At 38.4% G+C, this 26,874-nt stretch overlaps 1 protein-coding gene across 1 annotated transcript in view; it reads right to left on the reverse strand.

The window, feature by feature from the left end:
• Nucleotides 1-4,864: 4,864 nt before the first annotated feature.
• itih6 (inter-alpha-trypsin inhibitor heavy chain family member 6) overlaps nt 4,865-26,874 on the reverse strand; it is a 184,546-nt gene continuing 162,536 nt past the window's right edge. The window contains exons 10-17 of the mRNA XM_057829443.1: nt 24,212-24,393; nt 22,241-22,273; nt 15,614-15,652; nt 15,503-15,532; nt 14,352-14,393; nt 12,201-12,314; nt 9,487-9,855; nt 4,865-5,963 (exon numbers count right to left, since the gene is read on the reverse strand). Coding sequence (XP_057685426.1) covers nt 5,716-5,963; nt 9,487-9,855; nt 12,201-12,314; nt 14,352-14,393; nt 15,503-15,532; nt 15,614-15,652; nt 22,241-22,273; nt 24,212-24,393 — 1,057 coding nt within the window. The 3' untranslated portion in view covers nt 4,865-5,715. The remainder of the gene's footprint in view (nt 5,964-9,486; nt 9,856-12,200; nt 12,315-14,351; nt 14,394-15,502; nt 15,533-15,613; nt 15,653-22,240; nt 22,274-24,211; nt 24,394-26,874) is intronic.

The following is a 26,874-nucleotide window of genomic DNA, read 5'->3' on the forward strand; positions in this document are numbered from 1 at the left end:
TTAGTCCTGATCAATGTGCCAGACTTATCTGCAGCTACAGGAAGCGTCCGGTTGAAGTTATTGCTGCCAAAGACGGGGCCCACAAAATATTAAATGTGATGGTTCACTTACTTATTTTTCCCCTTTCTGTCATAGTTTGCATACTATCTTCAGCAAAATATGAAAACCGTTTGGGTGGTTTTCATCAAAGCAGACAGTTTTTTTCATCTGTGTGATTTTGACAAAGATCACATTTGATGGTGATTTTATGCAGAAATGTGAGGAATTCCAAAAGCTTCAGATACTTTTTCATACCACTCTAGATCGACTAACCTACAAATAGGACAAAATACAACAATATTCTCGTTTTTCTCGTTTTTGTTCAAGCAAAATTAGCGACTATACAAGGGACGATTTGCCTTCAAACACTGCAATAACCTAGGAAATTTTGGCTGTATCCGTCATCTGAAATACTCGCGTTTGATTGGCTGAAACATTTCCGGCATTTAAAAATGGCTACACGCGACAATTTTGCTCACTTCCTGAGAATATTGGTATTTATTGACATTTTTATCCACTATTACACAGCAGAAAAATAGATTTTATGTTTTAAAATTCTTACACAAGATTCTTTCTGATCGGTACACTTGATCCAAAAGATTAAATGATGCAGTTCAGTGATCCATAGACTTCATAATGATATTGACTGGTCAGATTCGACCTTTACTGCGCCACGCCTTCAAGTAGGGGGCTATCCCACAATCCGCTTCAGTTATTCGCAGTCGGTCGCAACGACACATGCAGCGATCCGACGCCGGATTTAGGTTGAAAAAGTACAAAAGCTGTACCGCATACAAACACGAGGACTTGTCTCTGGAGTGATTTGTTCAAGGATTCAAGGTAATTATTATATTTTTCGTTTTTTCACAGAAATTTTCAATGTAAAAAGCGGTTTGTTTTATGGCTGCCGCCACGTTGTCTAACAGACTAGCATCATTCTTTGACATATTTTCGTCAAATAAATGCTAATTGCACAGTTTGTATGCTTTTAACAAAGAATCCAGACTGTTTTACGTCCATATCTATAAAAAATTCAGGGATTTAAGCATTTATTTACAAGAATTTTCATCGGAAAAGCTCTGTTTACATATGGCGGCCGCCACATTGACTGACAGACTAGCATCGCACTTCGACGTATTTCGTAACTGCACGTTTATTTTTTGCTTTTAACCAAGAATCGAGACTGTTTTACGTCCATACTGTATCTATAAAGAATTCAGAGATTTAAGCATTTATTCACAAGAATTTTCACCGGAAAAGCTCTCTTTACATATGGTGGCCGCCACATTGACTGACAGACTAGCATCGTACTTCGAGATCTTTACGCAAACTAAATGCTAACTGCACGTTTTTCTGCTTTTAACCAAGAATCAAGACTGTTTTACATCCATTTCTATAAAGAATTCAGGGATTTGAGCATTTATTCACAAGAATTTTCACCGGAAAAGCTCTGTTTACATATGGCGGCCAACACATTGACTAACAGACTAGCATCATACGTTGACATATTTAGGTAAAATCAATGCTAACTGCACATTTTTTATGCTTTTAAACAACAATCGAGACTGTTTTACATCCATATCTATAAGTATTCAGGGATTTAATTATTTATTCACAAGAATTTTCAACGGAAAAAGCTCTTTGTTTATATATGATGGCCGCTAATTTCCTTACTGACTAGCCTCAAAATTCGCAATATTTACGCAAAATAAATGCTAACTGTACATTTTTTTTTTTTTGCTTTTAAGCAAGAATCAAGACTGTTTTACATCCATATCTATAAAGAAGTCAGGGATTTAAGCATTTATTCACAAGAATTTTCAACGGAAAAGCAATGTTTACATATGGCGGCCACCACATTGACTAACAGACTAGCATCATATGTTGAAATACTTAGATAAAATCAATGCTAACTGCACATTTTTTGTTTTTTGCTTTTAACCAAGAATCGAGACTGTTTTACGTCCATATCGATAAAGAATTCAGGGATTTAAGCATTTATTCACAAGAAGTTTCAGTGGAAATTGCTCTTTGTTTACATTTGGCGTCCGCTGATTTCCTTACTCACTAGCCTCATAGTTTGCAATATTTACGTAAAATAAATGCTAACTCCGCGTTTTTTTTTTGTTGCTTTTAACCAAGAATCGAGACTGTTTTATGTCCATATCTATAAAGAATTCAGGGATTTAAGCATTTATTTATACGAATTTTCAACGCAAAAAGCTCTTTGTTTACATATGGCGGCCGCTAATTTCCTTAATGTCCAGCCTCATAGTTTGCAATATTTACGTAAAATAAATGCCAACTCCACGTTTTTTTTTTGCTTTTAACCAACAATCGATACTGTTTTACGTCCATATCGATTAAGAATTCAGGGATTTAAGCATTTATTCACAAGAATTTTCACCGGAAAAGCTTTGTTTACATATGACGGCACCCACCTTGAGTAACAGACGAGCATCATACGTTGACATACTTAGGTAAAATCAATGCTAACTGCACGTTTTTTTTGTTTTTTTGTTTGTTTGTTTTTTTTGCTTTTAACCAACAATCGATACTGTTTTACGTCCATATCGATAAAGAATTCAGGGATTTAAGCATTTATTCACAAGAATTTTCAGCAGAAAATGCTCTTTGTTTACATTTGGCATCCGCTGATTTCCTTACTGACTAGCCTCAAAATTCGCAGTATTTACTTAAAGTAAATGCTAACTGCACGTTTTTTTTGCTTTTAACCAAGAATCGTGACTGTTTTATGTCCATATCTATAAAGAATTCAGGGATTTAAGCATTGATTCACGAGAATTTTCACCGACAAAGCTCTGTTTACATATGGCGGCCACCACATTGACTGACAGACTAGCATCGTACTTCGACGTATTTACGTAACAACACGTTTATTTATTTTTTTTAACCAAGAATCAAGACTGTTTTACGTCCATATCTATAAACAATTAAGGGATTTAAGCATTTATTCACAAGAATTTTCAACGGAAAAAGCTTTGTTTACACATGGCGGCCACTAATTTCCTAGAAAAGCGCTATACAAGTATAACACCATTTACCATTTAATGACGAGCCTCGTAGTTTGCAATATTTACGTAAAATAAATGGTAACTGCAGGTTTCTTTTTTTTTTGTTTTAACCAATAATCTAGACTGTTTTACATCCATATCTACAGTGCCTTGCAAAAGTATTCGGCCCCCTTGAATCTTGCAACCTTTCGCCACATTTCAGGCTTCAAACATAAAGATATGAAATTTAATTTTTTTGTCAAGAATCAACAACAAGTGGGACACAATCGTGAAGTGGAACAACATTTATTGGATAATTTCAACTTTTTTAACAAATAAAAAACTGAAAAGTGGGGCGTGCAATATTATTCGGCCCCTTTACTTTCAGTGCAGCAAACTCACTCCAGAAGTTCAGTGAGGATCTCTGAATGATCCAATGTTGTCCTAAATGACCGATGATGATAAATAGAATCCACCTGTGTGTAATCAAGTCTCCGTATAAATGCACCTGCTCTGTGATAGTCTCAGGGTTCTGTTTAAAGTGCAGAGAGCATTATGAAAACCAAGGAACACACCAGGCAGGTCCGAGATACTGTTGTGGAGAAGTTTAAAGCCGGATTTGGATACAAAAAGATTTCCCAAGCTTTAAACATCTCAAGGAGCACTGTGCAAGCCATCATATTGAAATGGAAGGAGCATCAGACCACTGCAAATCTACCAAGACCCGGCCATCCTTCCAAACTTTCTTCTCAAACAAGGAGAAAACTGATCAGAGATGCAGCCAAGAGGCCCATGATCACTCTGGATGAACTGCAGAGATCTACAGCTGAGGTGGGAGAGTCTGTCCATCGGACAACAATCAGTCGTACACTGCACAAATCTGGCCTTTATGGAAGAGTGGCAAGAAGAAAGCCATTTCTCAAAGATATCCATAAAAAGTCTGGTTTAAAGTTTGCCACAAGCCACCTGGGAGACACACCAAACATGTGGAAGAAGGTGCTCTGGTCAGATGAAACCAAAATTCAACTTTTTGGCCACAATGCAAAACGATATGTTTGGCGTAAAAGCAACACAGCTCATCACCCTGAACACACCATCCCTACTGTCAAACATGGTGGTGGCAGCATCATGGTTTCGGCCTGCTTTTCTTCAGCAGGGACAGGGAAGATGGTTAAAATTGACGGGAAGATGGATGCAGCCAAATACAGGAACATTCTGTAAGAAAACCTGTTGGTATCTGCACAAGACCTGAGACTGGGACGGAGATTTATCTTCCAACAGGACAATGATCCAAAACATAAAGCCAAATCTACAATGGAATGGTTCAAAAATAAACGTATCCAGGTGTTAGAATGGCCAAGTCAAAGTCCAGACCTGAATCCAATCGAGAATCTGTGGAAAGAGCTGAAGACTGCTGTTCACAAACACTCTCCATCCCACCTCACTGAGCTCGAGCTGTTTTGCAAGGAAGAACGGGCAAGAATGTCAGTCTCTCGATGTGCAAAACTGATAGAAACATACCCCAAGCGACTTGCAGCTGTAATTGGAGCAAAAGGTGGCGTTACAAAGTATTAACGCAAGGGGGCCGAATAATATTGCACGCCCCACTTTTCAGATTTTTATTTGTCAAAAAAGTTGAAATTATCCAATAAATTTTGTTCCACTTCACGATTGTGTCCCACTTGTTGTTGATTCTTGACAAAAAATAAAAATGTTATATCTTTATGTTTGAAGCCTGAAATGTGGCGAAAGGTTGCAAGGTTTAAGGGGGCCGAATACTTTTGCAAGGCACTGTATCAATAATTCAGGGATTTAAGCATTTCTTCACAAGAATTTTCAACAGAAAAACTTTGTTTACATATGGCGGCTGCTAATCTCCTTAATGACTCGTCTCATAGTTTGCAATATTTACGTAAAATAAATGCTAACTTCACGTTTTTTTTTGCTTTTAACCAATAATCGAGACTGTTTTACGTCCATATCTATAAAGAGTTCAGGGATTTAAGCATTTATTCACAAGAATTTTCAGCGGAAAAGCTCTGTTTACATATGGCGGCCGCCACATTGACTAACAGACTAGCATCGTACTTCGACGTATTTCGTAACTGCACGTTTATTTTTTGCTTTTCACCAAGAATCGAGACTGTTTTATGTCCATATATATATGTATATAGAATTCACGGATTCAAGCATTGATTCACAAGAATTTTCACCGGGAAAGCTCTGTTTACATATGGCGACCGCCACATCAACTGACTACCATCGTACTTTGACATTTTTACGTAAAATAAATGCTGACTGCACGTTTCTTTGCTTTCAACCAAGAATCGAGACTGCTTTTACGTCCATATCTATAGACTTCGGGATTTAAGGATTTATTCACAAGAATTTTCAACTAAAAAACCTCTTTGTCTGTGATTCCACTCAGTCAGCTTTGACGGCCACGCCAACAATGCAAGCCCCCTATTAATTGGCCAGCGCCCCGTCAATATCATTATGAAGTCTATGAGTGATCGTTGAGGCACTTTGGTGTTTAATTGGTACACAAAGTCTGTCATCTCCTGTAAAAAAGTGACAACAGCGTAGCTTTGTGTCGTGCTCAGCTTCGGTGAAACCACGACATGGCGACGGTGTCCCTACAGTGCGGAGCTGTCGACTTGGGTTACGCGCGATCCACCACGTAGCTGCTGTACGGATGAGCGAGTAGTCGCTCTATCTCCGACTTTGGCACCGCCCAGCACTTCTCTGTGTGTCGCCTCAGTACACTGTCTTTCAGCAACTTGTCCTGCAAGGTGACCGGTATCAGCTTGGAGCCACGCCTCAGGATCCCCCGGACCGGCGTTCCATCAGCGTGATCTTCATGATGGTCCTTCAAAGGCGCTACGCTCATAGCAGCGTGCTGAAACTGCCCTGCGGATATAAACATGGAATTTTAGTACAGTACAGGTTGACTGATACATCAGCCGGCCGATATATGGTCTGTTTTTTTTTTCAGCATCGGTGAATGTCAGCCAATAAATAGCCAATACAGTTAGTCCCCGGGTTACGACATACTCGATTTACGCGATTTCAACTTTACGACGCCGGAGTTTCGACGCCTGATTTGTCTCCAGTTGTCTTTTTTTGTTTGTTTGTCATGTAGAGGTGGGTAGACTAGCCAAAAAATTTACTTAAGTAAGGGTAGCGTAATTCAAAAAAATATTACTCAAGTAAGAAGTAAGTAAGAAGTAAGTAGTCATCCAAAAATGTAATCAAGTACAAGTAAAAAAAGTATGCATAAAAGTACACAAAAGCATATATGAAAAAGAATACTCAAATAATGAGTAACATTTTAAGTAACTGCTTATTTTTGATTTTTTTTTTTTTAAACAATGGTATTTTTTCTCTCAGCACAAACTTACTGTATCTGTATGAAATGTTGTCATAATGATACCAAATAAAATAAATATATATAGAAAATTATGCCAAAGAAATAAAAGAGAAATAATTAAAGAGAAAAAAAAACTATGGCCCAAACATAAAATGGATTGCTTCAATCAAAGAAAACAGTTCAATGAAAAATTACGTGTTCAAATGCAAATTTCTGAGTCTCTAATATTTTTTTGCATTCAATAACTTTTTTTCTATGATTGATTTTTTAAAATTTTTGATTGAATTTATATTTCTTTTGAAACCTTTTTTTGAAGCAACGTATTTTTTTGATTGAATAATAAAGACACAAATATCCTCGCCAAAATGTGGCCCAAATGTATGGAGGTAGATTTGTGTCTTTATTATTCAATCAAATAAAAAGTTGCTTCAATCAAAAATTTTTGTTTGAAGCAACTTATTTTTGATTGAATAATAAAGACACAAATGTCCTAGCCAAAATGTGGTCCAAACGTAAAATTACATGACTTCAATCAAAAAAGTTGTTTCAAAAAAAAAAAAAAAAAACTTGACTTAAATCATAAAAAAAAAAAAATAATAATCAAATAAAAATAGTTATCAAATACATTTTTTTGAGTTTCAAATTTATTTTTGCTTTCAAACACATTTTTTTTAATTGAAGTGACTTTTTCTTCAATTAAAAATGTATTTTGATTGAAGCAACTTTTTATTTGATTGAAGCAACTTTTTTTTATTGAATAATAAAGACACAAATCTCCCTCCATACAAATGCAAAACTACATTACTTCAATCTAAAAGGTTGTTTCAATAAAAAAAAACAACTTCAATTAAAAAAATTCAAAGAAAAAGTTTTCAAATGCATTTTTGTGAGTTTCAAATTTATTTTTGCATCCAAACATATTTTTTTATTGAAGTGACTTTTTTTTAATTGAAAATGTATATTTTGATTGAAGCGACTGTTTTTTGATTGAATAATAAAGACACAAATCTACCGCCGTAGACGCATTATTCATCCAAAGAGCATGAATGCCCTCTAGTGGAGAAAATAGTTCCTAGTTTGAGTATTGAATACTGTAGTTCCTGCATAGCTACCATAATGAAATTAAAAGGATCATATCTCTGGTTTTCGGAGGTCAATCGGTGCCAAATAAAAACGGGGAGAGAGATTACTATCCGCAATTTCGATTCATGTTGAGGGCAGTGCTCTATGTCAAATACTTCATTTGTTACGGTGCTTTAAAGAAGCGTGACTGAACAGACTTGCGTGGTCAGAGAACAGCAAGCTTGCGTCTGATTGGTGTAATGGAGTCATGTGACTATTGTTGCGACGCCTCATTGGTGAAATTAGTAGCGCTACTCTTGGCAATAGCATCTAAATCTAATATGTAGAATAAATAGGAAAATGTAACGGCTTTTGTGTAGCCCAAAGTAGCGGAGTAAGAGTAGCGTTGTTTCTTCACAAATCTATTCAAGTAAAAGTAAAAAGTATGGCCGAGTAAAACTACTCTTAGAAATACATTTTTCTCAAAAAGTTGCTCAAGTAAATGTAGCGGAGTATATGTAACGCGTTACTACCCACCTCTGTCTGCCACCTCTGAGCACTGATGGTTAGTATATTATTTGTCATTAATTTTGGTATTTATTGGGTCTAATTATTTTAAATGATCGCTAATTGCAAGGCATATCTGGTATTTCATTATACAGCTAATCCCCGGGTTACGACATACTCGATTTATGCGATTTCGACTTTCCATGCCAGAGTCTCGTCCACCATTTTGTCAAAAGTACCTTACTGTACCTCAACGTATCTTATTTTTGACTTCACTTTATTAATATGACGTGTTTTGTCCTCACTAAACGTGAAGTTGTTCAATTTGACAGGCAGCGCACAAGGCAATTGTGCTTTTTGAAGCTTTTGATTTACTTCAAATTTGACCATTTGTAAAGCTGTGACACTTGTACATTTATGTTTAAAACGACACACATTTTTATAATAAAACACTTAACACAAAACAATCAGTGTTCAAAAATCCATCTAGTCTGGCCAATATGTAAATTTAGTAGTGTGGCGGATGGATGTTGTTGAGTCTTGATGGCTCGTTGAGTAGACATTCGTGTCGTGCTCGGCCGCTCGTGACTCTGCTAACTTAGCCAGAACGCGCACGGCTCTTATGTATCTGCAAAATATAGTTTCCCCCCCGGAACACAACATGCCCCACATAAGTTCCCTAGGTGAATTCTGTCAAAAGGTAGTGGTCACCACAGTAGATTAATTTAGCCTAATTTGCCTAACAAAAGTCCACTAGCTTAAATGCTACGCATGCTAACGTATTTGCAATTCTCACAGCAAATCGCTCACACGTAACTCCACAAACTGTAGCTGTAAACGTAATTGCAAACGCATGCACTTATATATGTCAGCTGAAAACACAGCCTTATATGGGCCAAACCAGAGCGCAGCTATCCTTTATCCATGTGAGATGTCTGAGTGTTCCTGTATGGAAGCATTTTTGAATGACAGCCCAGCCAGACCCAATGCTGCCACCAGAGGGCAGTGTATCCCCCACCATGAAACAACATACAATACTTTTAGACTTTTTGGGTAGTTATCTTGAAATTTCAAATGGTTAAATCCGACTTACGTGGAAATTCGGGTTAAGTCGCCAGCGTAGGAACGGAACTAATTTGTAACCCGGGGACTACCTGTACTAGGATAACTGTTATGTTCACTGTTTGGGTGATGAGCTTTGTTAATAGTGATTTTACACCACCTAGTGGTCAGAGATACAAAAGGGAGTGGCAGAAGAAAAAATTGACACATTCTATATGGAATTATAAAATTGGTGTTTGGATTCTCTTTCATAATCACCATGGTTAAAAAAAAAAAAGTATATCAAGATTAAATATCAATCAGCTGAATTTACAGTCTCTGAAAATCATATATCGGTGGACCACTATTCTTTACTGATCACTTGATTTGAACTCACTCTGTAAAAGTGCTTCTAAATGTGATTACTTGTGAACAATCTGGGAGAGAGCTTACCCAGTAGGCCCCGGGTGGAGGCCGACAGCCCTCGTCCACGCGTGATGTAGAACCCCAGGTGCGCCATCTGCAGGTAGCTCGGGTGCTTGTAGCGGTGGAAGAGAACCAGGAAGTGCACGTCCTCGGCCAGCTCGATCCGGCATCCCCGCCGGTCGTCCACGGCGACCGTCACGCCCCGCCTCGTCACAGACGCCGTTCGGTTGACGTCCAGACGGTCCCGTCCTTCTCCTCGGACTATCACTTCATCCAAAGAGAGCGTGATCTTGACATCTCCCGCCGAGACACTTAGGTGGTCAAAGTATGTCCGGGAGCTGTTTTCGTGGCCGCGCTTGGAGGGAGCGCCGGTCAGGTGGCCGTCCACGATTACTCCTTGGATAAAAGCAAGGGTCATTTTCTTATCATTTCAGCAGCAACGGTAAAGACGTATTCCAGTAATCTTCATGATGAAAATTGGATTCATTTCATTGATAATATTGCCGTTTGGTACGACGGAGTATTATGGCCAAAGAAAGAAAGGAAAAAAAAGCACTACAAGATTAAGGCCGTGGAATTAGTACGAGAAGAATATCCATATGAGAATAAAGATTTGCGTTGAAATATTAAGACACTGAGTTGTCATATTATGAGTTTCAAGATGTAATATTACGGCACAGTCCTAGTATTAGTATGAGAAAAAAAGTAATATTACTAGATTGAAGTAGTATTAGTATGAGAAAAAATCATAACAAGATTAATTACTACAATATTAGTAGCGTTACTAGATTAAAGTAGTATTGCTAGATCAAAGAAGTAGTATTAGTATGAGAAAATATAATATTACGGGTTTGAAGTCAAAGTATTTCTATGAGAAAAATACTATTAGGAGAATAAAGTAGTGTTAATATGAGAAAAAAATATTACAAGATTAAATTAGTATTAGTACGAGATTATAGTAGTATTATTACTAGATTAAGGTAGTAGTATTAGTATAAGAAATAAATGTAATATGAGATTGCAGTTCAGTTGAAGTATTTCTCTGAGAAAAAAGTATCAGAACAATTCATAATATGAGAATAAAGTATTAGAATGAGAAAAAATAACATTACAAGAACAAATTCATTGTATTACTATGAGAAAAATAGTATTACGAGAATAAAGCTGTATTAGTATGAGAAAAAAAGTATTACAAGATTAAAGTAATATTAGTATGAGATTAAAGCAGTATTATTACTAGATTTAAGTAGTAGTAGCATTAGTATGAGAAAAAATAGTAATATTACAAGATTGTAGTCAAAGTATTACTATAAGAAAAAACGAGAATAAAGTATTAGTATAGGGGGGAAAGTATTATAAAATTATTGTAGTATATTTATGAGATTAAAATAGTATTAGTATGAAAGTAGTATTAGTATGAGATTAAAATAGTATTAGTATTAGATTAAAGTAGTATTAGTATGAGAAACAACATACTATTACCGGGGATTAAAGTGGCATTAGTACAATTAAAAAGTAATATTACAAGATTGAAGTAGTATGACAGTAAAATACATAACATTACGAGAATTAAGTAATAGTATGAGAACGAACCGTAATATGAGAATAAAGTATTAGAATGAGAAAAAATAATATTCTGAGATTTAAAATTAGTACAATTAAAAAGTATTATTACAAGATTGAAGTATTTTGAGAAAAAAGACATAATATTACGAGAATAAAGTAATAGTATGAGAACAAATCGTAATAGTATGAGAATAAAGTATTAGAATGAGGAAAAATTGTAATATTAAGAGATTAAAGTCATAGTATTACGATGAGGAAGTCATAAAATTACAACAATAAAGTCGTATTAGTGCTAGGAAAAAAGTGGTATTATTACAAGATTAAAGTAGTATTAATATGAGAAAAAAATAATATTAAGAGATTAAACTCATAGTATTATTATGAGGGGGACAAAGCACAGTCACAAGATTAAAGTAGTATAAGTACAATAAAAATGAATTTTCACAAGATTAAAGTAGTAGTATAAGTATGAGAAAAACATGTACCATTACGAGATTAAATTAGTATTAGTACAATTAAAACGTGTTATTACAAGATTGAAACAGTATGCGAAAAACATTATGAGAAAAAAGTAATAGTATGAGAACAAATCGCAATAGTATGAGAATAATGTATTAGAATGAGAAAACGTTGTAATATTACTAGATTAAAGTCATTGTATTACCATGAAAAAAAATCATAATGTTACAAGAATAAATTCGTATTAGTTTAAAGATTAAAGTAGGATTAATATGAGAAAAATCTAATATGAAGCGATCAAATTTATATTATTACTATGGGCGGGGGGCACAATTACAAGATTAAAGTAAGTTTAGTACAATAAAAATGTATTATCACAAGATTAAAGTAGTAGTATCAGTACAAGAAAAAAGTGATACTACAAGATTAAAGTCATAGTATTAATACGAGAAAAAGTATTATGAGATTAAAGAAGTATATGAGAAAAAAGTCATACTATTAGTATTATGAGATTAAAGTCTTAGTATTAGTATAAGGAAAAAAGTAATAATATGACAAGATTAAAGTAGTAACAATATGACAAAAAATAATATTACGAGATTAAGGGTTAGGGCAAAAAAAAAAAAGGCCGACAAAAAGTCATTCATTCATTCTTTCATTGATTTTCCATGTCGCTTTTGTTAGGGGGAAAAAAAAAAGATAAAAGAAGTATTTACCTTTTTGTGGGTCGTCCACCAGCCTTAGCACGTCGTTCGCTCGTCCATTCACGGTAAAACATAAGTTCTGTTGTTGCTTTGGCAATTGGAGAACAAAATGAGGGTCCCCATCCGCTGGAACAGACAACATTGAGAAATCTTAAAATTCAGACCACACCAATCAAGTAGAGCACATGGAAACAGCAAAGAAACTATGAGATCTAATTGCCATAAAAGGAGTTAATACATTAATAACAGACGGATCGCTGTAAATGTTGCGTAGACTATTAGTGAATAAGTAAGGTGATATGAAAAAAGTATCTGAACCTTTTTGGAATTTCTCACATTTCTGCATAAAATCATCATTAAATGAGATCTGATCTTCGTCAAAATCACACAGATGAAAAAACTGTGTCTGCTTTGACTAAAACCACCCAAACATTGATAAATATTGTAAAGAGGATAGCATGCAAACAATGACAGAAGGGGAAAAATAAGTAAGTCAACCCTCTGCCTAAGGAGACTTAAAGAGCAATTGAAACCAATTTTTACCAAACAATTTAAGTCAGGTCTGTGCCGAATCACTGAGGAGTGGTTTAAAGCTGCCCTGCCCACTATAAAACACACACCTGGTAAGAATTGTCTTGATGAGAAGCATGATAAGACCTGAGATCAGGGATTGCTGATTTGTATAAAGCTGGGAAAGAATACAAAACCATCTCTAAAAGTCTGGATGTTCATCAATCGACAGTCAGAGAAGTTGTCTACAAATGGAGAGAGTTTGGCACTGTTGCTTCTCTCCCAAGGAGTGGGCGTTCACTAAAGATGACACCAATAGTTCAGCGCAGAATACTCATAGAGGTAAAAATGAACCCTAGAGTGTCTGCTAAAGACTTACATAAATCACCGGTACAGTACAATATCTCTGTGCACTTATCAACTATACGTAAAACTATGGCCAAGAATGGTGTTAGTGGGAGGACTCCACGGAGTAAGCCACTGCTGTCTAAAAGAAATATTGTAGCTGGTTTAATGTTCGCAAAAACGCACTTGGACACGCCACAGAAGTTTTGGCAAAATATTTTGTGGAATGATGAAACCAAAATTGAATGAGTTTAGGAGTAACACTCAACGTCATGTGCGGAGGAAAAACGGAACAGCTCACCAACATCAACACCTCATCCCCATTGTGAAGCATGGTGGAGGGACCATCATGATTTGGGGCTGTTTTGCTACCTCAGGGCCTGGACAACTTGCAATCATGAATGGAAGAATGAATTTGAAAGTAAAACTATGGCCAAGAATGGTGTTAGTGGGAGGACTCCACGGAGTAAGCCACTGCTGTCTAAAAGAAATATTGTAGCTGGTTTGATGTTCTCAAAAAGGCACTTGGTCACTCCACAGACGTTTTGGCAAAATATTTTGTGGACTGATGAAAGTAAAGTTGAATTGTTTGGGAGAAACACTCAACGTCATGTGTGGAGGAAAAATGGAACAGCTCACCAACATCAACACCTGAATCCCAACGTGAAGCATGGTGGAGGGAGCATAATAATTTGGGGCTGTTTTGCTGCCTGGACAGCTGGAAGAATGAATTCCAATGTTTTGCAGGAAAACCTGAGGCCGTCTGTCAGACAGTTGAAGCTAAAAACAGGATGGATGCTGCCACAAGACAATGATCCAAAACACTAAGGTAAATCAACTTAAGAATGGTTTCAGAGGAACAAAATATACGTTCTGGAGTGGTCAAGTCCAGACTTGAACCCCATTGAGATGCTGTGGCATGACCTAAAGACAGTGATTCATGCCAGACATCCCAGGAATCTGACTGAACTACAGTTTTGTCGAGAAGAATTAGCCAAGATTAGTCCTGACTGATGTGCCGGACTGATCTGCAGCTACAGGAAGCCTCCAGTTGAAGTTACTATTGCCAAAGGGGGCGGGGGCACAAAATATTAAATGTGACGGTTCACTTACTTATTTTCCCCATTCTGTCATTGATTGCATACTATCCTCATTAAAATTTGATAACCTATAAATGTTTGGGTGGTTTTAGTTAAAGCAGACAGGTTTTTCATCTGTGTGATTTTGACAAAGATCATTTGATGGTGATCAAAAATTCCAAAAGTTTCAGATACTTTTTCATACCACTGTAGTTGTCATGTCAGTCACCTGATGAGGAGAAGTGCTCGGCGCTCAGCCTGGATGAAGGTTCTACAAGAAAAAGATGACAACAGACAAGTAAAGGGACTTCACAAACATATGGTTTGACAGTGTCTTAGCAATTCAACCATTTGAGAAGGACGCTAACTTAAATTTAACATTATCTTGTATATCAAAACTCCCATTTAACACATTAAAACTGTTCAGACCACTAGGATTCTTAAGCAGCTGAGGAGGATACTGTTGAAATTCGCCTCCCCAGACAAGCTGCACTGAAACAGCGACAGCTGAACAAAGTGCCGCTCTGCCGATGCTGCCTCCGGCGCGCCAACCGGGAAGGTGGAACTTCGCGCATTCTTCTCTGATATTAACCCTTTGTACTGACTCCATGTTCCAAAAGTTGGAAAAAGACTCGCCGAAAGCAGGTTGACAATTTATTCGTCGACAATGGGCAAAAACAGACAACGGAGGGACAATTCTGGATCCAAAACAAGGCTACATGTTTCCGAGCAGCAAAATCTGTCTTATTTCAGTGTCCAGTGTTTTTTAAGTCCGTGGGTGTGTCCAGGCGTTGCTTTGGGATACCTCTCTGGCCGGTTTCGGGCTGTTTAGGTTCGTGCGTGGATGGGATGTGGTTGACACAGCGACCGACGCTGGTCTTGACGTCACATGCGCCTGCTATCAACTTTGTTATCCGGGCTGGCACTACTTGTTTTAGGACAAAGCGCGCTGGTCTTTGTCCTTGTTGGTTTGTCGGGAGGACTGATTGCCAGAGTTGGTGCGTCAATCTTGCTCGTGGCGCACACGTTTTGGGCTTCTGTGATAAGATGGCGTTGTGTATCTATTCTGTTTCTTTAAACTATGGTGTGCTATTTATTTTACATTAGGTGTGTTTGAGTAGTGCAGTCCTACAGTGAATATGAGAAATGATACTATTCCCTGATTGATTATATTACGTGTATTACAGTTAGACGGTGCCTACGAGAAACGGTACCATTTTTCCTTTTCCCCCTCATGAGCGCTGATAAGGTGATTCACTTTACTGTGTTCAAGGCCACTGAGTGGAGTCTGCCTAAACTATAGTTAAATGAATGTGTTATACTAATGCAAACAATTATATGGTGTGTGCGAGAACGGTACCTTTTCCCTTCAATACTAACCAAAAGATTCCATGTCTGCATTGTTTCCCCCTAAAATGTCAGAAAAGAAGGCAAAGATGGATTGTAAGAGGATGAAACACGCCCACGTAGTGTATACATTTGGCATCTTACATGCATCATGGTAGTCGTAGTCATACGTCTCGTCATCGTCTGGAAAAAGCAATGGGATAGGTTTATGATTAGGAAAGGATACTTTTTATAAATCATACTTACCTTTAGTGCTGCAACGATTAATCGATTAACTTGAGTATTCCATGAGAAAAAAATATTCGAATTAAATTTTGTTGCCTCGAGTATTCGTTGAATTAAAGTGGCGTTGTAAAGTTTTATTTTGAAAGTGTTTATATTTAGTTTATTGATTAGGATGGATACATTGCCCTCTGGTCTGCCTCATTTCACATGGCTGAATCCAACTGCTCCCTGTTAAGACCAACGTAAGCTAAGTTTTTCTTTGGGCTAATCTTTTTTTAATGCATTGGTAATTTAGTTTATATGTATATTTAGCCATTTTTTGTGGGAATATGAGTTTGAACTAGTGTTGTATCGGTCGCGAACGATTCGTTCTTTTTGAACGAATTGTTTGGGTGAACGAGACCGAATTAATCACCATGTGCACTGATTCGTTCTATGAAGTTGCTGCTTGTTCGCTGCGTGGGAGGGCGTTGAGCAAGCGGCAGCGTCTTCTGACATCGCACACGACCAATCAGACGCCAGCCTCGTCGCTGGCAGGGGAGGGAGCGGAAACAGATTCAGGGCGTCTGTCACTCACTTCCACGTGTGGCCAATAAGCAGCCAGCGTGCAGGCAGGGGGGCAAGACTGAGTTATGTCACTTCCCGTTCAGTGACTCGGTCCTCCGGTTCCTGACCTAGCTTGCTGCTAACTTGACTTTCCAGTCAATGACTATGCGGTGAACGAGTCAAAAAAATGAAAGGAAATGACTTTGTCACATATTTGTTAACGTGGAGCCTATCAAATGCTGCTCAAACAGACAAAAACACCACACAAATCTAGCGAGCATAGTTTGGTGTACTACTTTTCTCAACAGACTCGGGACTACCTATGATGACGACATACTATCAAATTTACAGTAATTTAAAACACGGGTAGCTACGAGGCAAGCAAAGGGGGCAGAGAACTGTCACTATATGGAGGCTTCATGGCAGCGGTATTTACCTCATATGTGCACAGAAAAAAATAATATTTAATATGATCACCATAATACTGATTTGCAATGAAACTGTATATACATGTCAATTTTTTTTTTTTTTCATGTCAGAGCGTGTCGGTGTTGGTTGGTTTGACAAATTATGTCAATCCGTCCATCATGTGCTATTCAAGCGCCCAAAAACAACGCACACGGACACGGGAGATGTCGCAATATGTCTACATTTTTCTTAACAGACTAATGAGAGTAGAAAGGCGACATCGTAAAGAGCAAACAATTATTTCTCGTCAGCATTTGACGATCTGAGATGCGGGGACGACAGGGGAGTTGACCGGATTATTTTATTAGTAATACCAGTGCAAAAATTCAATACGATCATCTTAATACTGATTTGCAATTAAACTGGTAAATATCAAAATGCAGTATTTTTATTTCAGAGCAGCACATTTGACAACTAGCTATTTACACTCACAAAAATAATAGTGATGAGCATAAAAACAAAAATACAACAGAGCGAGAGGTAAATATGATGTGTTGGTCGTTCCACTTTTTAGAAATTAAACTTTCGATTTATGTTTATTTTCGTGACAGCAAGCATGCTGCGTTGGCTGGTAGCAGCAGCATTGTATATGTGATCAAGAACATGCTAAAGAAAGTCCGTGCGCCCCCGACCCCAAACCCCCACTCCCCCCACAAAAGGAAAATGTTTGACCGTGTCCTAAATCGAAATGCAAGCACGAGCCATGACTTTGAGCCCATAGAACTAGGACAGACGACGCGGAAGTTCTCCCTCGCTTTTGCAGCAGCGGGAGGGAGACGAGGCTGTCTGTGAAAGCAGAATGATACCGCCTGTCACTCATTTCTGAAACTACGACGAGTGGTCAATGTGGAAGAGAGGGAGGGACCAAGCAATGTCACTTCCCGTTCAGTTATACTGCGAAGCGGTCTTTGGTGAGTCGTTCGGCAACGTCACTTCCCGTTCAGTAACCGAACGATTCGTTTGGGCGGGGAGGGAGATGAGGGGGGCGAACGATTCGCTGAACGATTTGTTTGAACGAATCTTTTTACTGAACGAACCGGAATGGATTCGTTTACTCAAGTGAACGACAGATCCCGTCACTAGTTTGAACCATTTGTTAAGAGCATTGGGGAAAAAAGTTGGCATTTTATAGCATCTAAGCTAGCGGACTTTTGCCATGTAAGTTAGCCAAATGTTCTTTTGTTGTACATAGATCCTCATTTATTTATTTTTAATACCGTTTGAGGCTAAGCTCTGGTATTTTAATTTTTCATGTTCCTTTTCCGATTACTCGATTATTCGAACTAACTAGTTCATCGATTAATCGACTACTAAAATAATCGATAGCTGCAGCCCTACTTACCTTTCACAGGTTCAATACCTGTTTGATAAAGATACACCCGTGGTAAGAAGTTTGGAGACTTTTCACCATTCACTTGAATGAGAAAGTCTCAAAACTTTTGACAAAGGGTGTGTGTATTTACAGTACATTAAAATGAAGATTGTCTTGAACCAAAGTGCAGTACTACAGTGGAGGATTAGGGCCAAATAAAGGAGAAGAAAAAAAAAAGGGCTACGAGAAGAAGAGGTTGTATGATTACAGTGCTGGCCAAAAGTATAGACCCTACCCACCTACGTCACAAAACCACGTGCTCGCTGTATGGTTCCGCCCACTTGTCCGTCATTTTGACTCTGTATTAGCATTGTTTTCAATTGATGGCGGAATTTAAAATGCATTTCATGGAAGACCCGGTGCTTTCTGATGCAGCAAACTCACTGAATCTGTTGCATAAAAGGCGTTATGAGGAAAAGCTTCGTTCTATACAGTCGCCAGATCCATATTTGATGCCCAAATCGATGTTTTTCGACCCACTGTCTTCGCCCTGTCTGCCTGACATCTGCTACGCTGATATTTACAATTATCTTGTCCACACAAAATCAGCCTATTCCCACGAAAATTTGAAAAACTTCAAGAGCTTGGAGGCTTATAAATACTTCGTTGCTGGTTGGGTGAAACAGGTCCTCGTTCGGCAGGAATCTATCTTGTGCTTGGAAAGGTGAGTTACGAAATTTTCAATTCAAAATCTTTTGTTATTGCTAACATCCACTGTCAAGTCTAATGTAATTCATGTCGTTTGTCAATGGAGTTAGGGCTTTTAATGTTTATATGGTTTAGCGATAGCACTCTCACTACATACATACGTGTATGTTGTCGGCGATTAGCCTAGCAATGATCTTAATTGTGGTTATTTGTCAGCTCCGTAGACGAGGCCAGTTTCTTTCACTTGGTACCAGCTAAATATTATTCAAAAAATAACGATGGTGGAAGAAAGGGAAGTCACAAACATCTTGAATTTGAAACTATGTCGTACTACGTCGTATGTTGTCGGCGATTAGCCTCGCAATGATCTTAATTGTGGTTATTTGTCAGCCCAAAACCCTCTAAGTATATCTTAAATGCATCTTACCGGATATAAAATGACTACTACATAGTCTGTGGTGATTTTTTTGGTGCCCAGTTTTCACGTCGAATTGCAGCCGTCCATTTCGCTCTCTTTGGATCCCTCGGAATACGGTAAAACTTCAAGTCTCTCCTTCCATCTTCTCTGTTAGTGCAACCAACAGCCACACACGCCTTCACCATTTTGATTATTAATGTTAAGGAGCAGAAAAACACGCCGTAAATAGGAGAAATGTACGTAGCCGTAACAGGTTAACACTATGTTTTGACGGACAAGTGGGCGGTACCATTCAGGAGAGCGGAGTTGTGACGTCACGTGGGTAGGGTCTATAAGCACCCCTGCAATTCTGTCGGATAATGCTCAATTTCTCCTAGAAAATGATTTCAATAACAAATGCGTTGGTAATAATATCTTCATTTATTTTGCTTGCAATGAAAAAACACAAGAGAGAACGGGACAAAAAAATTAAATCATTATCATTTTACACAAAACTCCAAAAATGGGCGGGACAAAAGTATCGGCACCCTTTGAAAAATCATGTGATGCTTCTCTAATTTGTGTAATTAACAGCACCTGTTACTTACATGTGGCACATACAGTGGGGCAAATAAGTATTTAGTCAACCACTACTTGTGCAAGTTTTCCTACTTGAAAAGATTAGAGAGGCCTGTAATTATCAAAATGGGTAAACCTCAACCACGAGAGACAGAATGTGGGAAAAAAAGAAAAAATAGAAAATCACATTGTTCTATTTTTAAAGAATTTATTTCCAAATTAAGAGTGGAAAATAAGTATTTGGTCACCTACAAACAAGCAAGATATCTGGATGTCAAAGAGGTCTAACTTCTTCTAACAAGGTCTAACGAGGCTCCACTCCTTACCTGTATGAATGGCATCTGTTTTAATTCATTATCAGTTTGAAAGACACCTGTCCACAATCTCAGTCAGTCACACTCCAAACTCCACTATGGCCAAGACCAAAGAGCTGTCGAAGGACACCAGAGACAAAATTGTAGACCTGCACCAGGCTGGGAAGACTGAATCTGCAATAGGTAAAACGATTGGTGTAAAGAAATCAACTATGGGGGCAATTATTAGAAAATGGAAGACATACAAAACCACTGATAATCTCCCTCGATCTGGGGCTCCGTGCAAGATCTCACTCCGTGGCGTCAAAATGATAAAAACGGTGACCAAAAATCCCAGAACCACACGGGGGGACCTAGTGAAAGATCTACAGAGAGCTGGGACCACAGTAACAAAGGCTACTATCAGTAACAAAATGCGCTTAGATCCTGCACTGCCACACGTGTCCCCCTTCTGAAGAAAGTACACGTCCAGGCCCGCCTGCGGTTCGCTAGAGAGCATTTGGATGATCCAGAAGAGGACTGGGAGAATGTGATATGGTCAGATGAAACCAAAATAGAACTTTTTGGTGGAAACACACATTCTCGTGTTTGGAGGAGAAAGAATACTGAATTACATCCGAAGAACACCATACCCACTGTGAAGCATGGGGCTGGAAACATCATGCTTTGGGGCTGTTTTTCTGCAAAGGGACCAGGATGACTGATCTGTGTAAAGGAAAGAATGAATGGGGCAATGTATCGAGATATTTTAGTGAAAATCTCCTTCCGTCAGCAAAGGCATTGAAGACGAGACGTGGCTGGTTCTTTCAGCATGACAATGATCCCAAACACACAGCCAGTGCAACAAAGGAGTGGCTTCGTAAGAAGCATTTCAAGGTCCTGGAGTGGCCTAACCGGTCTCCAGATCTCTCAACCCCATAGAAAATCTGTGGAGGGAGTTGAAAGTCCGTGTTGCCCAACGACAGCCCCAAAACATCACTGCTCTAGAGGACATCTGCATGGAGGAATGGGCCAAAATACCAGCAGCAGTGTGTAAAAAGCTTGTGAAGAGTTACAGAAAATGTTTGGCCTCTGTTATTGCCACCAAAGGGTACATAACAAAGTATTGAGATGAACTTTTGGTACTGAGCAAATACTTATTTTCCACCATGATTTGCAAAGAAATTCTTTAAAAATCAAACAATGTGATTTTCTGGGTTTTTTTCCACATTCTGTCTCTCATGGTTGAGGTTGACCTATGTTGACAATTACAGGCCTCTCTAATATGTCAAGTGGAATAACTTGCACAATTAGTGGTTGACTAAATTGCCCCACTGTAACAGGTGGTGGCAATAACTAAATCACACTTGCAGCCAGTTAAAATGGATTAAAGTTGACTCAACCTCTGTCCTGTGTCCTTGTGTGTTCCACATTGAGCATGGAGAAAAGAAAGAAGACCAAAGAAGTGTCTGAGCCTTGAGAAGCAACATTGTGAGGAAGCATGGGCAATCTCAAGACTAAAAGTTCATCTCCAAAGACCTGAATGTTCCCGTGTCTACCGTGCGCAGAGTCATCAATAAGTGTAAATCCCACGGCACTGTGGCTAACCTCCCTAGATGTGGACGGAAAAGAAAAATTGACGAGAGATTTCAAAGAAAGATTGTGCGGATGGTGGAAGAAGAACCTTGACACTGCAAACACACTTCAAAAAGCACTAGAAAATTGTTTGAGAGAAAGTACTGGAGACTTGCCAGCAATGAGTCCAGACCTAAATCCCATAGAACACCTGTGGAGAGATCTGAAAATGGCACCCTTCAAATCTCAGAGACCTGAAGCAGTTGGCCAAAGAAGAATGATCTAAAATTCCAGCAGAGCATTGTAAGAATCTCATTGATGGGTACCAGAAGCAGTTATTTTGTCTAAAGGTTGTACTACCGAGTATTAGGCTGAAGGTGCCACTACTTATGTGGAAAACTCCATTTTTGGAGTTTTGTGTAAAATGTTAATGATTTCATTTCTTTATTCCATTCTCTTTTGTGTTTTAGCAAGCAAGATCAATGAAGCTATTACTACCAAAGCATTTGTAATTGCAATCATTTTCTGGGAGAAATTGAGCATTATCTGACAGAATTGCAGGGTGCCAAAACTTTTGTCCAGCAGTGTATATGGACTCAAAACCATAATGGAGAGGAGGATTTTTGCATTATTTATTTTCATAAAAGTAGAAATGAAAAAAAAGTTACCTTTTCTCTGGATTTGAATGGAGGTAGAAACATCTAGCGGAAAGATAAGAACAATTACATGTGTTGTTAAACAAATACAGGGAGGACAATAGCGTTTCTCAGATGCTTATCCATGGCTATCCGTCAACATTGTCAGTAAACACATTTTTTTAGGAATAAGACCTACAGTGATATGGAAAAAGTATCTGAACCAATTGGAATTTCTCACATTTCTGCATAAAATCCCCATCAAATGTGATCTGATCTTTGTCAAAATCCCACAGATGAAAAAACAGTGCTTTAACTGAAACCACTTAACCCTTTATTGCCAAATGTATCACATTTGATACACCTAAAATTTCATGATTTTGAGACTAATTCAGAATTTTGACATTTCTTTTTGAAAGAAAATGACGGATGCAAGTCAACACATGCATCTGCTGGTTCCATGAGAAAAAAAACGGGAATTAGCAAGGGTTATAGATATTAGAGCGCCTATTACACATATTCATTTTGACTTTTCTTTTCACAAATTTGGAAAAAAAGGTTTGATTAGGACCTTATTTTTCAAATTTTGGGATACTCTGATAATTGCTTCATGTTGCAGGTATTTAAGGGATAAACATTCATTGGTTTACATATTTTAATAAGGATAGTATGCGATCAATGACAGAAGGGGGAAAATAAGTAAGTGAACCATCACATGTAATATTTCGGCCCGCCCCCCCAGAAGCGTCCTGTAGCCTGCTGTAGTTCAGTCAGATTCCTGGGATGTCTGGCATGAATCGCTGTCTTTAGGCCATGCCACAGCATCTCAATAGTGTTCAAGCCTGGACTTTGACTTGGCCACTCCAGAACATGTATTTCGTTCTTCTAAAACCATTCTGAAGTTTGATTTACTTCTGTGTTTTAGATCATTGTCTTGTTGCGGCATCCATCTTCTTTTTAGCTTCAACTGTGCGACAGACAGCCTCAGGTTTTCATGCAAAACATTTGAATTCATTCTTCCAGCTGTCCAGGCCCTGAGGCAGCAAAACAGCCCCAAATTATTATGCTCCCTCCACCATGTTTCACAATGGGATTGAGGTGTTGATGTTGGTGAGATGTTCCATTTTTCCTCCACACATGAGTGTTGAGTGTTTCTCCCAAACAATTCAACTTTAGTTTCATCAGTCCACAAAATATTTTGCCAAAACGTCTGTGGAGTGACCAAGTGCCTTTTTGACAAATGCCCAAATGTCTTTTTAGATAGCACTGGCTTCCTCCGTGGAGTCCTCCCATGAACACCATTCTAGGCCATATAGTTGATGTGTGCAGAGAGATACTGGACAGTGCAAGTGAATTCTGTAAGTCTTTAGCAGACACTCTAGGGTTCTTTTTTACCTCTATGAGTTTTCTGCACTGAACTCTTGGCATCGTCTTTGGTGGACGGCCACTCTTTGGGTGTGAAGCAACAGTGCAAAACTCTCTCCATTTGTAGACAACTTCTCTGACTGTCGATTGATGGGCATCCAGACTTTTAGAGATGGTTCTGTATCCTTTCCCAGCTTTATACAAATCAACAATCCTTGATTGCAGGTCTTCAGACCGCTCTTTTGACCGAGCCATGATGCACATCAAGACAATTCTTACCAGGTGTGTGTTTTATAGTGGGCAGGGCAGCTTTAAACCACTCATCAGTGATTGGGCACACACCTGACTTCAGTTGTTTGGTAAAATTTGGTTTCAACTGCTCTTTTAGTCTCCTTAGGTATAGTTCACTTACATATTTTTCCCCCTTCTGTCAATGTTTGAATGCTATCTTCATTAAAATATGAAAACCTGTACATGTTTGGTTGGTTTTAGTTAAAGCCGACAGTTTTACATCTGTGTGATTTTGACAAAGATCAGATCGCATTTGATGGTGATTTTATGCAGAAATGTGAGAAATTCCAAAAGGTTCAGATGACTTTTAATATGTATTGTTTTTCATCAGAGTATTCCGATATTTACCTAGAAGTCCTGCCGCCTCCCACAGCTTTGGTGCGTCCGTAGCACCGGGCATGGGCGCAAAGGTGGCAGCCACCAGTGTGGCGACATAGACACGGCTGTCCGGAGTTAGCGCGGTGAGCGGTGGCATGCCTGTGACATTTGGGCGAGGAAACGTGGTGGTGCCGGCCTGCGGTTCTGTGTGCCTGGCAGAAGGGATGGGACGGTACACTTCAACTCATGAGACGATGCACCTCAATATTTCAGGATCACAATGCGAAATAAAAAATATACTATGTAAATAAAACATATTTAGTTTTGTTTCAGTTGCATATGGCGGAAAACAGACTAGACTGAAAAAGCAGTTTCTGCTCTTACACTCCTATTGAAAAGAAACTTCTGTATTTTAAGCCAAAAGAACTGTTGTGTTTGATAGAACAATATATCTATATGCTGCCGTAGCAGATTCATTGCGTATTAAGCCCCCGAACTATTTTTAATTTGTCCGTTTTACCCCGGAAACCCCCGTTTACAGACGTCGTGCAACCGCTTTTGTTTCAACCCAGCCATAAATCGAAGGTAATTAATTATATTTATTATTCGAAATGTGTCGTTTTTAGCTTAGAATCATTAATTAATTTCTAATATTTTGTGACTTTATATGACTTTAAAAAATGATTTACTCACATATTTTAAACTTCCAAACAATTGACGTCACAGTGTTCTATTTTGTTTTCTACACTTTGCTTTATTTGACTTTTGTGAGTTTTGAGACTTGATTACAAGCTTTAAAAAATTAAAGTTCTTCCTTCATTCTTTCTTTCCTCTTTTAGAAAAAGATTTGGCGCTATCTACTGTAAGTACTGACAATCATTTGGGGTGAGAAGTTTGAAGTATGCAGAGCAACAAAATCTGATTAATTTACAAAATATGGACGTATGGGTTGGATTGCATGTATGGGTTTCACAGTACACTGTGACGAATTGGTGGGCCAAAAATATGGGCCCCTTTGCATTATCTTGCTTAGGGCCCCCAAATGGCCTGGGCCGGCCCTGGGTTGACCCCATTCTAAATGCCCATGCTAGTTGATGGATCTTAATAAAACTATATACACTTTTTGTTGAAGGTCATAAGTTTTATTGGTTAAATATACAAAGAAAAGTACAAATATTTGTTGGTTCTATGGCAGATTTTCATAAATATGCAATGAGCGCTGCCTACATAATGCCTTATCAAAATGCCTTTTCTTTTGAAATGAACGGCATTTCTTAACTTGAAAAGATAGAAATGCCAAACGTTACACACAAAACCTTGAAACGTTTCTACACAAACTGTGTTTCAGGTTAAGAACACCCTGTAAATGCTTAACAAACTGTTAACAAATACTTCACAATTTAACAATAAATCATTTATCAACAGTTTAATAATGATCTATTAACCAGTAAAACGGATAGTTATTATAAAGTGTTACAAATGGTGTCTGTAAATAAGTTACGGGAATCTCCCTCATAATTGTGTTACTGTTGCATTTTCTCTGATATGGTAGATGATAATAATCAATCCAAACAAAGAAAAATTGGGGGGAAAAACCGTTTAAAAGGGTAAATATATGAAAAAGGAAATCTCGACCACTCCTTGATGTCTGCGATTTCTGCATCGCGACCCTTGTTATATGACCGTGTTTCACCCAAAAAATCTGGCTGTGGCCATTCACAGCTGTGTCTTGACACTCTTGAGTTTTTGGATTGAAACAAGGTAAATTCTTGATAATATCTCGTTAAAATCATGGCGTCTTTAAAATTGAGATTTTAAGCTTTCCAATGATGTATCACACGTGTATATCGGACAATTATGAAATTTGGCCAAATCGGGGGTCTCAGAGCGGAACTTCAAGTCACCTGAGTGTTTTCCGCCCTATGCATGTGCAAAAATCGTTCAATCGTTGGACAAAACAGCCTGGGCGGGGTAACACGCTAAATTAAGGAAGTAAACAATTTCAGAGCTTCCGAGTACTGCAAACATACTCATAATTATCTGTTTTATCCTATTACAAGCATTTGTGGGACAATTGGAGCACCAGAGGCCTTTGATACAATGTTCACTTGACAATGACAGCAGACATTCCGCTCCTCACTAGCCGACATACTGCTAACAACAGACTGTGATGCTAACCAAACAACATTTCCTGGCTACGGAAGCCTGTTACGCACAAAAAGCTATGTGATTTCAGCTCAATCTTGGTCTCACACAAAAATACACACAGTCCCAGGCTTCAACCGTGTGCTTCAGTCAGATGAGACCAAGATTGAGCTTTTTCGCAACAAACTTTTACTCTAAGGCTACGTTCATACTACAGGTCTTAATGCACGAATCCGATTTTTTTCGTGTTTTTCCGACTCAAGTGAGGCATTAACTTGACGGTCTGAACGTGACAAGTCGCATAGAACTGGACCATTTCAAATCCGATCTGGGTCACTTTCGTATGTGGTTCAAATCCGATCTGGGCCACATTTTTCCAGACTGTTGCGGCGGTCTGTACTGTCCACTCTCCCAAATCGGATTTCATGCAGCAATTACGTCATCAAATAGCGAGAGAGACGCTTACCGTAGCGGTGCCGCTGTGCGTTATTAGCGCCTAGCTTGCAGTGAACACGGCTTTTGGGGAAGGGCTGGGCTTGACAACAGTC

The sequence above is a fragment of the Corythoichthys intestinalis genome, chromosome 2 (assembly GCF_030265065.1).
Source record: "Corythoichthys intestinalis isolate RoL2023-P3 chromosome 2, ASM3026506v1, whole genome shotgun sequence".
In the NCBI taxonomy this organism is placed as follows: Eukaryota; Metazoa; Chordata; class Actinopteri; order Syngnathiformes; family Syngnathidae; genus Corythoichthys; species Corythoichthys intestinalis.